Here is a 15,959-nt window from a genome sequence, read left to right as displayed (position 1 = left end):
AAATCCACGCTTGAGCTGTAAAATGTAATAAATCTGATACTCAGCTCAAAAATTCAAGCTTTATTACAAAAATTATACAGGCTCAAAAATAAATAACAAAAAACTATTAAAAAGGGAACTTGCAAATTACAAGAATCAACTCATTTCAATTTTCATTATTCTACTCAATTATCGTCTCTGGCATAATAATAGACCCGGTTGTCATAATTTGTTCTAACAATACGCTATTGAATCACTTCTACGTGATGGTAAATCACGTTGTTACCGTTTCTGGGCACGTTTTGGTGCCCCTTCAACATACTTAATTTTTCTTATTAAATCCGTCCACATATCCACTTTACCATCGTTCCATTTGATCTCATCGTCCATACTCTCATCATCTGACGAATCATTTGATGGTTCGACGACTTTTAATGAATAACTTTTTGTCGCTCTACTATTTCCACCATATTGTGTGCATTTGTTCTCCATATTTTTGTAATGTTTGAATTGTAATAGCGCTGCTCTTAGTTCAGTACTCAACGTTTGTTCGGATTGATCAATACTTTTACCAAAAGCATAATTCGCATTAATTTTTGGGACGTTTACAATTGTTTGTACGCAGGAACAGAATCTGTCAACACTAGCACAAAATAATCAGAAAAAGATTATATTTTAGGGAAAGTCAATGTACGAGTTCCAGGGCAATTTTGGATAAAAGGCTTGATTTTTTTTTAGATATAGTTGGACTAAGTCTAAATCAATTTTGAAAATTTTAGGGAGTGTTGCCCGATTGTTTAAATAAATAAATGGCTTCAAAAGTAGGCTTAAGTATACTTAACATTGGTCTTATGGGAAAACGATAGATGATGATATTAATAGATTTGTAGAAAAATTGTCGGTGGAAATTAAAAAAAAAAAAAAACTATTTAAATTAAAGTTAAAACCTTAATAAATTAATTATTGAAGAAAAAAAAACGTTGTGTCCGACTAATTAGGGCGTATGAGCGCGTTCCTCCTATTTTTGTCTTTCGATGCATGTGTCATGATATATTTGATAAAACGTGTTTTCCAAGATGCCGGCTGAAGCTCGCGCCCTACCTCTACGTCCCTCAATATATTCCAACAATAAAATTTCTTCTGTAGAAAATTTCAATATGAATCTGCTTTTTTGCTTTGGCTATTGGGTTATAAATATTCCGAAACAATATCGTAGAAGAACTCATTTGACGATTGGATGAGTATTTTTCAAAATACCTACAGAATTGCTCCGTTGTTGGTGTGGGATTTTCTCTCAAAAACACACATCCAATAATTAAATGAACCGAATTTTTTTATTATTGATATTCGAATTATTCATTATTCCGAATTTCGTTAAATTCCGTAATAAAATTTTTGTCTGCAATTTTTCGAAAGAGAAAACCCCTTGAGAAAAAAAAAAAAAAACGGGAATAAATACAAATACTGACCAAAATTTCAAACAGTTGTATCTCCGAACAAAATGGTCGAACCGGCATCATTTACAACTTATTCGAAAGCTGGTATTTTTTAGTTTTTGAATTCAAAGCTGAAAATTTTTTATCATCTGCACCACTTTGCGTCGAGGATTAAAAGGGTGAGAAAAGTGCTATCTTATAATTTTCTTAATGCTTTGAAAGTGAATAAGGGGTGACAAAATTATTAAGGATAAAAAAAGCGTTATCTTATAATTTTCTGAGAACTTTGAAAGCGTATACGAGCGCAAGAATTATTAAGGATAAGGAAAGAGTTATCTTATAATTTTCTAAGAAATATGAAAGGAAGAAATAATATTTAGCAAGAAATCCAAAAAATACATTCGAAATCGTACGTTTCTTTATCAACAATGTTTTAGAACGTACTCTTAAGGATTTATGTTCGGGATTTTTTAGCACACTGTGAGGTCAAACTTGACACTTCCGAATCGCTTAAACAGTACTAGTAATATAATCAAAAAGACTCGTCGAATCAAATCATCAAAAAAGCTCGCAAAAACGCTATTCTACAGAAAAATTAAGCTTTCGCACGAAATCAGATTTAACTAAAATTTTATAAGAAGTTAGGTGTGTCGTATTTGCTCTGATAGTGCGTAACTAGGTTAAAAAAGCTCGAATTACAGTAAACCCCCGCGGTAATCTGACAAACGTCAGGGTAGTGTGTAATTATCAAATTTGTCAGACTATAGAGTACTGCCACAAACTCCCGTGCAGTACGGAATTTTTTGAAAAAGAATAATCCGACAAATTATATATCAAAGATTTCAATCATTTTCTAATTTCTCATGAATTTATAATAAATTAACATTTTAATTACCGTTTTATATATTCCTTAAAAGCGCAATTTAAGCTTCGTAAACTGTGGGTAATTTAAAGACAACAATAAGTTCTAATTAAAATATTTAGCCAAAGTTTTAATTCGTAAATGTCCAACATGCTTTGATAATGCGTAACTTGGTTAAAAAAGCTTTTACGAAAATGCGAAGCAAAATATTCTGTAGAGAAATGCATAAGCTTTCTGATGAGTATATAGAATTCCTTTCAAAATAATTTTGCGCCCCTTGTACGTTGTCTTCCCTCCCAACTCTCGACACAAATCAGTTGGCGGTGATAAAAAATTTTCAGTCTCATATTTAAAAAATACAAAACAAAATTTCGAAAATATTTGAATTTTTTAAAAAAGGCGATTTTTTTAATGGTATGTGTATAACGAAATTCTCCCCAAATTTTTTAAGGGAAATCGAAACTTTCGTTTGTGCTTCAAAATTTAGATTTCTATGGAAAAAAAATTACGCTGCCTACATAGTTTATATTGAAAAAAGAGAACAAGAAATACCTGGAAATTGTACGACCATCGATACAAATATCCACATTATTTAAGGTTTCATTTGATAATTCAATCGATTCGGACTCAAAAGAGAATGTATCGATTGCTTCATTAGATGTTATCTCAACTCTTTTCTTTAATTCGTGTAAATTTTGTTTATGTAATTCTTTTAACATGTCATTTCGCTTACAATCGTTCGAATTATATAATTCATTTTTTATTTTGTTGTTTTGCTTTTCAGGTTCACAATATTCACAACTCGAACATGCCGTAATTAAAGAGGAGAATGTTGCCTTTGTTTTAAGCTTTCCATACATAGTGTTATGGTCTTCTTTTAATGATGGGCCTGAGAAAAATTAATACAATTAGATATCACAGACATGAGTGTATTCCAGCTCATTCAAAATTCGGCCCAAAGTGTAAAGAAAGATAAACAGATTCGTCTAGCAAAGAATTAAGCGGTATTTCAATCTTTGGTAGACGTATTTGTTAACTATTTCTTGACTCTAAAAATAGCCTAACCTGACTCTGAAATGAACTTTTATACGCAATTCAATGACATTTGAATTCAATATTCGAGTACTTATTCTTCTTTTAAAAGTGCAAAACATATTTATAGTTAAAATTCAATATTCGGACATTTTGAACCATTCAGCCTATTCTCGTTTTTTGATTGTCGGTTTATCGGAAATTTTCCCAAACTTCCATTTGGCCAGTACCCCTGTACGTTGACGACAAAAAACTATACTGTTTTTCCACAAGGCGCGAGTAGATTTTGTACTAAGAACCAGTCATTTCAGAAGGGCTGGAAATTTGAGAACTATTGTGAGGGTCATGCCTAACAATTTTTTGCTCTACAAATTCTTCTCAACCTTTTTAATATATATCTTCCACCATGCTTCTATATTCCCTTACCATACGTCATGCGCTGTTATAAGTCATTAACATACTGCGGGTGAGTTAAACCCTTATTCAGTATTTGGGAGAAAATTCTGTTAAAAAGTAAAAGAGAGCAGAAGTTACTTGCCTAGTTGTTTTCGAATGGACCCTCATTCTAACTTTTCAAGAACTTTCTGTCAGGAAATATGATAAGTTAGATGCCTAATGCCCAACATGACTTAAAAGTACTTATTGAACTAACATAGACAAAGTTTGACGTGTAAATAAAACATTTAGCCATTTGCTGAATGACATAGATGCCTCGTATCATGCAAATTTTATGAATTTTAATCGATATTCATCTTGGAAAGAAACGTAAGTTTTTAAGTTTATTTGTAAAGAGTGTGATCGTATGCAGTACGAGAATTCGAGTAAATGTTAATTTTTACTCAACTGTGACAGATTCCCCCTTGAAATCTAGGTATTGGAGCAAAAATAATTTAATATGGCCAGGGCTAATTGTATGTTATATTTTAACATCGTAATTCCTTACATTACATCTTCTTCTTGTAATTTTTTGACTGATTTAGGAATTATTTTGTAGTCTTTTAGAAAAATTCATATTTTTATAAGTTTTCATTCGATCTTATGGAAACGAAAACGAAAAGCTAACTTAATTTTTGTCTTTTATTGCTATTATCCCTGATTTAAACCTATATACAGTTCGAAGAAACTGAGTAAAATTATTACATTTACCCCTGTTCACCGGTAATGTACAAAATACATTAAACTGTAGGTAGGTTACTAAATGATAAACATACGTAGCAATTTTTGATTTTATACTAAAGGGTTGTCTACAGTTGAATATATTGTCATTCTAGTTTTGGTACTCACTTTTATCCTACCTAACCCTAGGCAAAAAATTTCTGCTTATAACTTTCCCTTGAACCTAAAGCTAGTCCTTCGGTTGTATTATTTTATTTGGTATATTCTTACCGTATTCCAATTAAGTAGGATTCATTAAAAAAACATTTTTCTCATTTTTAGCTACGTAATCATATTCAACGTGATGAATTTCATTAAATGGATCCACATTTTGACAATATTCTTCGATTTGTAGATGCGTACACAATTCAATTCGTTTATAACATTTTCTTTCCGGATAAAATTTGATTTGAGGTGTTGGATTTTTATTATCTTTCATCAATCGAACTGCTTTAATAATTTAATAAATTTTTTTTACAATGGCTACGTACCCGCTTTCGTACACTTTTTGATTTTGATTTGGCCATACGTATTTCAGGCGTAGCACATTTAATTTGTCGAATTTCATCAATAAATCGTGAGAGTTCAATAAATTGTTCGGTTGTGGTTAAAAATTGGCTGACCAAAACGTCGCGAAGTTTTTCTCGTGGAGAAAATTGAATGAGTTGTTCAACTTGTATTATGACTTTCGGTTTGTTTTAGCACAATTTGATTCGGATATTTTAATATTTTGCATATTTACCATAATTTTAATTAATTTATGTATAAGTTTATGTTAGACAAAAATTTTTTTTACGAAAATTTAATAGAATTCAGTTTGATGATTGATATTTTACAAACATGATTTCATGATTGAAACATAGACATTTTCATAACCGTGACAGTTATGAAAGTGTCTATGTTAGATGAAACATGTCAAAAATATTTTAAATTATTAAAATATTAAATAAATCAAAGTGGAATAAGCAAAGAAAATTGGAAATTTTATTTCTTCAATCCTAATTATGGAGTTACACAAAGTAAAGCTCTCTACAATTAAAAATAAAATTATTAGCGTGGTTCCGAAAAAATTTTTGATGAGAGTCTATTTTTTCCAATAGACTTTTTCATCATGATCATGAAGTGTAGAGGTAAAGGAGTACAATCTCTTATACTCCATAATCATGCCATAAGCGCAAGTGCAGAGATTTTTTCACACTGCGTATTCGTTGTGTGCGTAGTCATGGTAGGGACAATAAAATCGATGCCAGCGCTTCCAGTGAAAAATTTTGACGTTAAAGGGGGCTGTTATTACTAATTTGCAGTTTTTTACATGTTAATGTTATAGAAATGTCAAATTAAAATTATTGTAAAACACTAATTAATAAACTTAATGCATTAAAAATTGTGAAAATTAAGAAATCAAATTGCACAAATATTATTTTTCAAATGTAAATTATCATAATTATTTATTTAAATTTGTGAGACAATAATATTAAATTTTCAATGTAAGTCTTAAATGCAATCCATACAATTATATATGCATCCATACAATTCTATATTTAAAGTAGTGTATCGCTTTAATAGAAACGAAACTCAATTTTAGGAATTTAGCCTTTATTTTAGATTTATTTAGATTTATTCTAACTTTAGGAACTCTCAAGATAGATGAAAAACCGTCACTTTGCAAGCATGCTGGTCTGTTTTTAAAATATGATTTAAGTAAAACTCTTCCATGCCCACTACTTTTTTTTGAAATTAGTATTTCCTGGCCTATTACTACAGCAACGACTGAAAGGTCATTTTCGTCACTCAGACGTCTGAAATTAGTATTATGGGTGAGAATAGGCTACCAGAATTGGCTTTGATGGCCATTGAAAGACAAAAGACAGCTGAGCTGATGTCAGATGTAGGACACGATATGTTGGTCGAAAAATTTGATTTGATCTGATGTATGCTAAACGAGCTTTCGTTCATTGGTATGTTGGGGAAGCAATGGAAGAAGGAGAATTCTCTGAGGCCCGTAAAGATTTAGCTGCACTTGAAAAAGATTACGAAGAAGTTGGAATGGATTCTGAAGGCGCAGAAGCGAAGGTGCCGAAGAATATTAAATGTTTTTTTTTTTTTTATATATTGTTTTTGTTTTTACCGTATTATTCATAAAAAATGTACAAATTGGGAAAAAAAAGTTTTTATAGTTTTGTTTGTTTTTTTTTTACAGCTGCGCTATAATTTAATTTAAAATTGTATCAATAAATTTTTGAAAAGACTGATTATTTTAGAAAAAAATTTTGTAACCAACGTTAAAATTTTTTTACATATATGTTGCCCGATATATCCAGTTTTAGAGTTCCGTTGAGACGTATAGAGAAACCGAAACTCAGTTTTTCATGGAACAATTACCTACCAAACTAAAAACTTTAATTTTAATGACAGTCAGTTAATGTTATTATTGTTTAACGATTTATAAAATTGACAAGTGTAATTAAAATTTAGTATCAGCTATTCTATAAATACTGGGAACGATTGTTAATAAATACTGGGTGCTTTATGGGTGTGAAATAGCAATGAAAAGAGTTCCTCTAAGCGCGTTTAGTCAAGGTTGTATTCAACTACTACGTAGAGGACTTGTAGAAGTACCAAGTATAAAAATTTGAAGTATAAAATTTGAAGAATCAATAAAATTGAAGAAACAGTTAAAACAAGAAATTGATGATGAAATTAAACTAGAAAAATTCAAGTCCAATATGTTCATCGATTCAAGAAAATTACGTGGTGGAAAAGTAAGAAAATATTTATTTTCAATTGAATGAAGCTAATACAATTTCTTCGGAAAATTCATTATCTGATAGCACTGTACGTCGCATGAATATTCACTATATGGAGGGAGACACCGAAAGTTAATACTTTGAAACGTGTGATATTTTATTTTCACGAAATAATTTTGAAAATTTGGAACGGGATTAACAATTAAAAAAATCGAATGTGATCTTTATAAATCATGTTAAATCACCGCCAAGTGTCTTTTTCGCAGTTGCAGGCACATCCGCAAATGATGAATCGTCATCTGAAATCGTTAAATCACAATTAATGTTTCATTTTGCTAAAAGCATCATCGAAACAGAATCAACGCCAAACATGAAAGCAAAATCATCGGATGATATTCAAGAGAATTTTTACCATCTGGGAAGTCAACACGCTGCTGGAACTCGATCTACGTTGGTATCATCTATATCGTTGTCGACACTTTCTTCTACTGATACGTTCTCCAAAATTTATAGATCATAATCATAGTGCGATTTCGAAAAAATTATAAAATTAGATGACTATAAAATTCGATTTTTAAAATAAAATTCAATAATTTAACAAAAATCTTTTACGGGCCTAAACCTAAATCCGCTACTGATTCACAAGGAGTTCATTTAATTTAATTGAGATGAATTGTGGGTTACAACAGCATGAGGATAATTTTGGAAAATTAATCGTACTAAGGAAAATACAGTCGGTGAGACAAAATGTGGTTTAACTATTGAATCACAGTCGGGTACAATAATTATTTAGCAGTATGAAACCAATATTATCATTGGTAAGGTTTTCTCCTTCCTCTGTAGAAAGCGCTATTCAGGAATATTTTACGAGCATTTTTGCGCGAATTATTAACCGTCAAAGTAAAATTGATACCATTTTTTTTAAACTGTCTTCTTCTGCTATTTTATACCTAGAAAAAAAAAATGCATTTTGTGAGAGATTTAAGGAGCTACAATTCTCAAGAACTTCGACCTTGTATTTATAAATTGCCTTTACAAATGGTTCTAAACCACCTTGATAGATCATTTTTGAGTTTTAAACACTGAAATCCGATAGGGATACCAACCAATAGTAAGTTGGTCCAAATACAGTTTCGGTGATGTACTGCTTTTGAAATTTTATTGAATGGAGATTAGACAGAGAAAAAAGATTAAAAAAAGGTTTCTTTATAAAAATAAAGAGCATAGCGTCACAGAAGACTCTTTAAGCCTTCGAATAATAAATGTCAGACTTGTGCGATTATTATTCCAGAAAATACAATACAAATATAAGTCAAAACTGTCAATTTCGCTTTGATGGTTAATTCTAGAGAAAATAACAAACTTGCCAATGGTGATATCGGTTTTCATGTTCACTTGTTAAGATCCATAAAAATAAATGGAAAATTTTTTCAAAAACTTTCAACCATCGGAGGAAAACGGTAGGGTTGATAATAACTTTTGAGTTTTATTTTCAAAAATTTGAAAGCAAATGCTTTCGATTGAACTGTATTTTGTCAAGATCGAATATTTTTTCGTGGAGATATAGATATTTGAAATTACAACAATTTTTTATATTTACGAAATTCTGTACCGGTGACTGTAGAAGCACCTCGCGTAATAAATATCTATCAATAAAGATGATTTTTTTTTTAGCTTATTTAGTTTCAAGTTATTTGTTTCTTAGAACTTGTTAAATCGCGTTGGTTGATAAAAGCAGTTCTCCGGCTCACACTATCGTTGTTAAATAAGACCGTAGGTGAATCAGATAGATACATTCGTCAAAAAGCACTTTCTTAAATCGGCAGAATACGCCGTTTTTAACATACTTGCTATATTTTGAAATTATTCAGAGTTCAAATTGATCAATTTGCTTAAAAACGAAAATTTACTGTAAAAATTGCTGCACGCTTCTCGTCTCTTTTGGAGTTCAACCACAAGTCTGTCTATAATTACTAAATATACTGTAATTGTGAATATTACCCCAACAGATAATGAAGAAGTATGACCTCGATAGATTAATCTGCTGTGGGCTTTCTTTTCCGTATCCTCCTTGTGTAACACTATAATTTTTTGAACACTTACAATTAATTTTCTGTTTATTTAAAACTTCCACGCACGCGCAGCTTTGTAACCTTGCGTCTGTAGTCACTTCTAGCCGTAGCAAAAGTCAATTGCATGCAAAATACATGCGCATCATCTTTTATATATAAATATATGCATGTAAATGGACGAAGAAACGAAGCACAAAAAATGTACAAGTTCGAAAAATTTGAGGAGTAAGTCGGACTTGCATGCTGTTTTCGATTCGTTAGAGCGTCAGGAAATTTTGTGACCTAGTCTGATTTATAAGAAATTAAAAATTTGAAATTAGCATAATTAATATGCATTTTATACCATGTATATATGAAATATACATAGTATTATAAGTTTAGTCCCAAGTTTGTAACGCCTAAAAATATTGATGCTACAAAAAAAAATTGGTATAGGTGTTCATAAAATCACCTAATTAATCCATTTCCGGTTGTCCGTCCGTCTGTGGTCACGATTACTCAAAAACGAAAAGAGATATCAAGCTGAAATTTTTACAGCGTGCTTAGGACGTAAAAAGTGAGGTCAAGTTCGTAAATGAGCAACATGGGTCAATTGGGTCATGGGTCCGTAGTACCCATCTTGTAAACCGTTAGAGATAGAATAAAAGTTTAAATGTAAAAAATGTTCCTTACAAAAAAATAAACAACTTTTGTTTGAAACATTTTTTTGTAAACATCACTGTTTACCCACGAGGGCGTTAATTAGGTACAAATTTTATAGTATGTATTGATATAGGAATATCAAAGTGAATATCTTTTGTTATTTACATGACGTCAAAAAAACAAACGATTGCGCATCAACACTTGCGCATTATATGAGAATATCAGTTAAATATGTCAGATATGTATGTATGTGAAATGTGACAGAGTTATCAACACTGCCTATACATGGTATTTCAACAATTAACTCAGTCAATTGTTTGTTTTCACTTGTTATAATTGCATTTTAAATTTACCGTTAATATTAAATTCACAATTCGGTTAATAGTGATGAACATGACTTGAAACACGGAGGTTTTTGAGGTCGCTGAACACGAATATTGTGACAGAATTGGTCTCAGAGGTACCTGGTGCTCAGGGTATACGGTTACTCGTCGTCTAGTGGAGTTTTGAGGAAATTTGTTATATAATCGGTCCAAATTCGTTACACGAGGTTTTTTAGAGTCGCTGAACACAAATATCGTGACAGAATTGTTCTCAGAGGTACATGGTACAACAGTATCTTCGTCGCCTCCTGGAGTTTTCGAGAAATTCGCCATATAATAGGTCCAAACTCGTTACTAGAGAGTTTTTGGAATCGCTGAACACGAATATCGGGACGAAAACTCCAGGAGGAGATATTAACGCTAAATTTAAAATGCAATTATAAAATGCATAGTAATTATGCTAATTGCATATTTTTAATTTCTTATAAATCAGACCAGGTCACAAAATTTCCTGACGCTCTAACGAATCGAATGCCGAAAATCGCATTCAAATCCGACTTACTGCTTAAATTTTTCGAACTTTATACCTTTGTTTCTTCGTCTAAAAATTATAACTTAAACTTTTATATATAGTTTACGACGATAATATCTCCGTTTTCTGTAATAGTGTCCCATTTTTGAAACCAAGTTCTAAAAACTTCAGAACCCAACCAACATCTCTATAGTCGACAAACTCAACCTAACCATTCGTAATTAAAACAATACAGAGTTATCAAAAAATAAAATAGGAAACGTTCAAGATAGCAAAAATGAAATATATATTAATATTTAAAAAAATCCATAGCAAATTAATATTCAAAAAAAATTTTGCTGCATTCGAACTAAGTAATTACTAAAATAACAAAATATATAGCCCCGCTTTAACGCAGCCAGCTATCTGATGTTCACCGCCCTGGGAACGGTTTGATATTTGCTTTGTGAGGGAGTGCCGTTCTTTGGGCTTTGTGAGGGAGTGATTATTATTAATTTTTCTTTTTTGGTATCCTAATCCTAATATTCCATTATCAGTTAATAAAAGAGTGATTATTGAAATTATTGAAATCTAATTTTCAAATATTTTTTAATTTTTATGTATAAAATTTTATGAAATGAGATGTTTTATGTACAACGAGATTAATTTCACTGAAAATACAAATATTAAAAAACATTCGATCATAAATGTGTTAAAAGAAGAGAAAACAAACAATTGACTGAGCTAATTGTTAAAATTAAAATACCATGTATAGACAGTGTAATTACTCTGCCACATTATACATACATGCATGTCACACATATATAACTGATATAGCCATAACATACATACTATACAATTTGCGCTCTTACGTGTAAACAGTGATGCTTACGAAAAAATGGTTCAACCAAAAGTTTTTTATTTTTTTACACTAAACTTTTGTTCTATCTCTAATGGTTTACAAGATGGGTCCTACGGATCCAAGACTTAATTGACCTATGTTGCTTATTTACGAACTTGACCTCACTTTTTACTGCTTTTTACGTCCTGAGTACGCTATAAAAATTTCAGCTTAATATCTCTTTTCGTTTTTGAGTAATGACAGACAGACGACAGGCAGACAACCGGAAATGAACTAATTAGGTGATTTTATGAACACCTATAAAAAAATTTTTTTCATAGCATCAATATTTTTAAGCGTCACAAACAATTGGGACTAAACTTAATATACTGTGTATATTTCATATACATGGTACCTATAAAAATTTTTCAATTCATCATTCTTTGTTGATAATATTGACAAAAGCCTATTGATCTTTTAAAGAATTAACATTGCGGCAAATTTAAAAATAAATTTAATCATTCAATACAAGTTATTGAAAAAAATCGGATTGCCATTGAATTATTACATCTTTAAAACTTTGACTTTCCGAAAATTTTGCCGGTTTTAGACACGGGCCTCACGTGCCTAATCCTAAATTCAGCACTGCATACAAATACTATCGCGAAAATAGTTTGATGCGCGCGCATGTATATTCCGCAGTGTTGTAAATCTGTAGACATGTATCTACTTTGCTTTATAGATAATCCGCCTCTGGATGACTGTATACACTAGTAAAGTATTGTTGACGGATGACCTTTGTGCCATCTCGTGTTTTCTTTTTGTAAGCAGTGGCTTAGCAGAAATAGTAGAAGAGCTGGTAGACATTTTTGGGTATAAAATCCTTATACAAAAATGCAGACCTGGCTGGAAGGTAGCGGTATCTGTAGAACCCCTATATTATCAAACAAATAAAATTTTTTTGTTGCCAAATTTTGCTGATTCTGTTCTGCAATGACGATTTCTCAAAAATCATATTACTATTACTATTTCATGCTTTACGATTCTGTAAAGCATAAAATTTTGTGAAGGTAAAAATATTTTCTAGTGATCATTCCATTTGAAATTTAAAAATTAATCGTTTTAAAATAACCCTGAGATAATCTCTACGCAAAATCATCCTGAAGGGTTAAAATTATTTTTATGCTTGAGAACGACCGTTTTTGCGTTTTTTTAAACATTAAAATATATAACTCGTAAATGTACATAATCTCAGCTTCGATTTACGTAAGGAAATATTTTTTCCTGTATTTTTGAAATAGAAATTCAAATTGATACTTCAAAAAACAGATAGGGAATTTTTGTTATGTTTATATAGAAAAGGGAATTTCATTTTTTCTTATTGATTCTGTTCTGCAATGACGATTTCTCAAAAATCATATTACTCTCACTTGATTGTGATAATTTTGACAATTTTCGCTTTAGTTTTAAGTTTTGCCATTTGTATAATTTTGTTTGGTTTAAGTAATTTTTCCCAGAAGTACCTAAATTAATAAAGAAGTCTTCACAAAAACCAATTATTATTAAAATAAGAAATTTAATCTTTTGAAATCTTTTTTTTGTTCATTCCTTTAATTATAATTTCAAATTTAATTTAATTTTTTGTTTTCTTTTTGCATTCCTTTCGTGATATTTTCTTCATATAGGGTGCTAAACGTAATAAACGTACTCGTAGTCCTTGGGAAAGTTGAACTTTTGAACTTCTCTTTGGTTTTCTTCTAACATTTTATCGTATTTTAAAGTTTGCAGTAAATCGGAAGACTTTCGTTGACCATAATTAGAAGCCTATAAGGAGTCCTCTTGTACAGAATGAGGAACCCCTTTAAGCAAACTAGAAGTCTTGTGAGAATTACCGGTAGAGATAAACTTTAGTAATTCTTTATCACCTCTGGCCTCGGCAGAGTTCTATAACTTCATTTGCTCTGCAGAGAGTCAGACCCAAAATTTTTGGGTCACAAACCTTTGACTCATCCAAGTAGAGAGAAGTTTTAAGTATTCTATATTGCCTTCGCTATTATTAGCCGTTATGAAATAAAAAAATTGGTTCATTGTATAGGGTGTTCGGGAAAAATTGTGTAAATGACAAATTCAAAAATAGTTCAAGATAGGTATTAAAATGAAGAGTTTCACTTTAATGATTTTTGATAATAGAATAGAAAAGTTAAAGATGACATCATTCTCCTCCCCCCTCATCTGTTCTATTTTATTATGTAAGTAATATTGTAATTCATAAAAAAATTCTGCTCAACAATAAGATTTTGATTTGATTGTGTGGGCCTAAGGTCAAAAGTAACGAAAGAATTTTAAAAGAAAAAAAATTTCAAAAAATAAATAAACTTTTTTATATTGATAACGATGTTGTGTATTTAGAGCGGAGTCTTTTATTTGTTGTCGTCTGTACTTAATTTTTTAATTTACACAAAGAAAGAAAAAAAATGAAGAAAATACAAAAAAAAATTGTACTAATTTTTGGTGACTTTCCTGTAAATTTATTGTTATTTTCCATAAAAATGTAAAAATAAAATTTTCATTGGTAGTTTTCGAATCGTTTTCAAACTCCCAATTTTCATTTTTTGGTACCGATCTAGGAAAAATTTATTGACAGTTTAATTATTATATTTTTTTTGACATGTGAGTCACATGTGCTATGAAGCGCTAGCTTCCAAATCATAGAGGTATTACCATAGAGCTGTATAGAAATAAGAAACGCAATAAGTGAATTCTTGAAAAGAAAGGGACAGAAATTGTAGGCATATAAGATAGACGAAGACAGCTAAACGAGCCTACTTTATTTATCTCTTTCTACTGTAATCGATCGTTTAGGTGGTGACTTGCAGATTTATGATATTATCTCTATGCTCTAAATAGAAATATTAAAAAATTGTCGTAATTTCACCTTTCACCTTTTTGAAAATGTAGCCCAAAATTATTATCATACCCTATCGCTTTACGCATAGGGTTGAAAGGGTCGGCAATGAACAGTAATCAATTTTAACTCTTAAGGTTTCATTGTCTTGTGGTTCTGTAGTACGATTACATTCGTCATCGAGTTTATTTATCTGGATATGTGTCTAGATGGATATTTTATGATATGACTGGCGGTATGTGACCCACCGGGAACTTATAGTAGGATCCAAAACATAAAAAAAGGTAAACGGATAGTACTAGCATCGATTTGATCGGCCGCGGCGATTGTTTGGACTTTTGTCTACATTTTATTATGTTGAGTTACTTTATTGCTCCAGAGGTCGCGCATCAATAATCCAACATTCATTTTATTGACGATTTTTATTACATTAGTTTTTTATCAATCATTCATGAAAAGTTATTAAATTTTTAGGTTCACAAATGACGAACTAGATTTTGTTGATTTTTTCTCTTTTGCTTTTTAGCTATTTCATTTTTTTAGAACTAATCACATAAACAAAAATATTTATGGACCAAAACCAATCTCGTAGTAGGTTTCAACAAATTCTCTTTCTACACAACAACTGTAGTTGGACAATTTGTACTTTTGTTATTTTATTTTCAATATTATATATGTAAGGATCCATATAGCATAAAATAAAATTTATGGCGTAAAACAGCGCATCAGTGTTAAAGGCTGGAAACTACATAAAACTCGTTTGCCCGTTTTTCATTTATGGGAAACCGGGAATTATCCCAAATTCCCGTATAGCTAGTTCGACCACAGGCGTTGATTCTACTTCATACTTACTTCTATCTCATAAAGTAGTACAGCATCCAAAGGGCGGCGTTTATGACGATGTATGTAACTATTCAAGACATTTTTTAGGGCCAAAATAAAAACAAAAAATTTCAACATACTTATTTCAAATATTTTTTTTTATTAAAAATGAAAATAGTTTTTCGTTGTTATCATTAAATCAATAGACAATATCACAGTTAATTTGTACACTTTCTTTTATCAAGAATATTATAAATTAAATGGTCCATGTTTATAAACAAATTTTTACATAGTTATTAATACAAAAACAAAAAAATTATTTTTAAAAAAAAGATAATTAACGAAATGTATATTTTAAAAAAATATGACACAGTAAAAAGATGTCATCGTTTTATTTTTTTAACATTATAAAATAAAAAATATGGCAATAAATTATATAACTTGAGAATGAAAATTTCAAAACAATACGTACAATTTTTAAATGAAAATTACAAAACAAAAACATAACTTACATACAATTTTCACGCGTTCAATAATTAAACTAAAAATTTTTTAAGTTATTTTTACGTATTGATGTAAATCGGAGAAAAACACATGATACTATTATTTCTAGAGTAGTTTGAGAAACTTGA

General features: G+C 30.4%; 2 protein-coding genes across 2 annotated transcripts; one reads left to right on the top strand and one right to left on the bottom strand.

Moving 5' to 3' along the window:
- Window positions 1-261: 261 nt before the first annotated feature.
- LOC123302951 lies at window positions 262-5,281 on the bottom strand. The gene is made up of 3 exons (XM_044886045.1): window positions 4,956-5,281; window positions 2,830-3,166; window positions 262-622 (listed from the first exon to the last, which is right to left on the bottom strand). Exons 2-3 carry the CDS (start codon window positions 3,135-3,137, stop codon window positions 262-264), a joined length of 669 nt encoding a protein of 222 aa, XP_044741980.1. The 5' UTR covers window positions 3,138-3,166; window positions 4,956-5,281.
- Window positions 5,282-6,277: 996 nt separating this feature from the next.
- Window positions 6,278-6,554, top strand: LOC123302950 (tubulin alpha chain-like). Its single transcript, XM_044886043.1, is given in 3 exon segments — window positions 6,278-6,281; window positions 6,386-6,529; window positions 6,532-6,554. Coding segments are annotated over 3 exon segments (171 nt in total).
- Window positions 6,555-15,959: the final 9,405 nt, after the last annotated feature.

The sequence above is a fragment of the Chrysoperla carnea genome, chromosome X (assembly GCF_905475395.1).
Source record: "Chrysoperla carnea chromosome X, inChrCarn1.1, whole genome shotgun sequence".
NCBI lineage: Eukaryota > Metazoa > Arthropoda > Insecta > Neuroptera > Chrysopidae > Chrysoperla > Chrysoperla carnea.
Note: the sequence above shows the minus strand (reverse complement) of the source record. Positions and strands in the feature narration are given on the sequence as shown.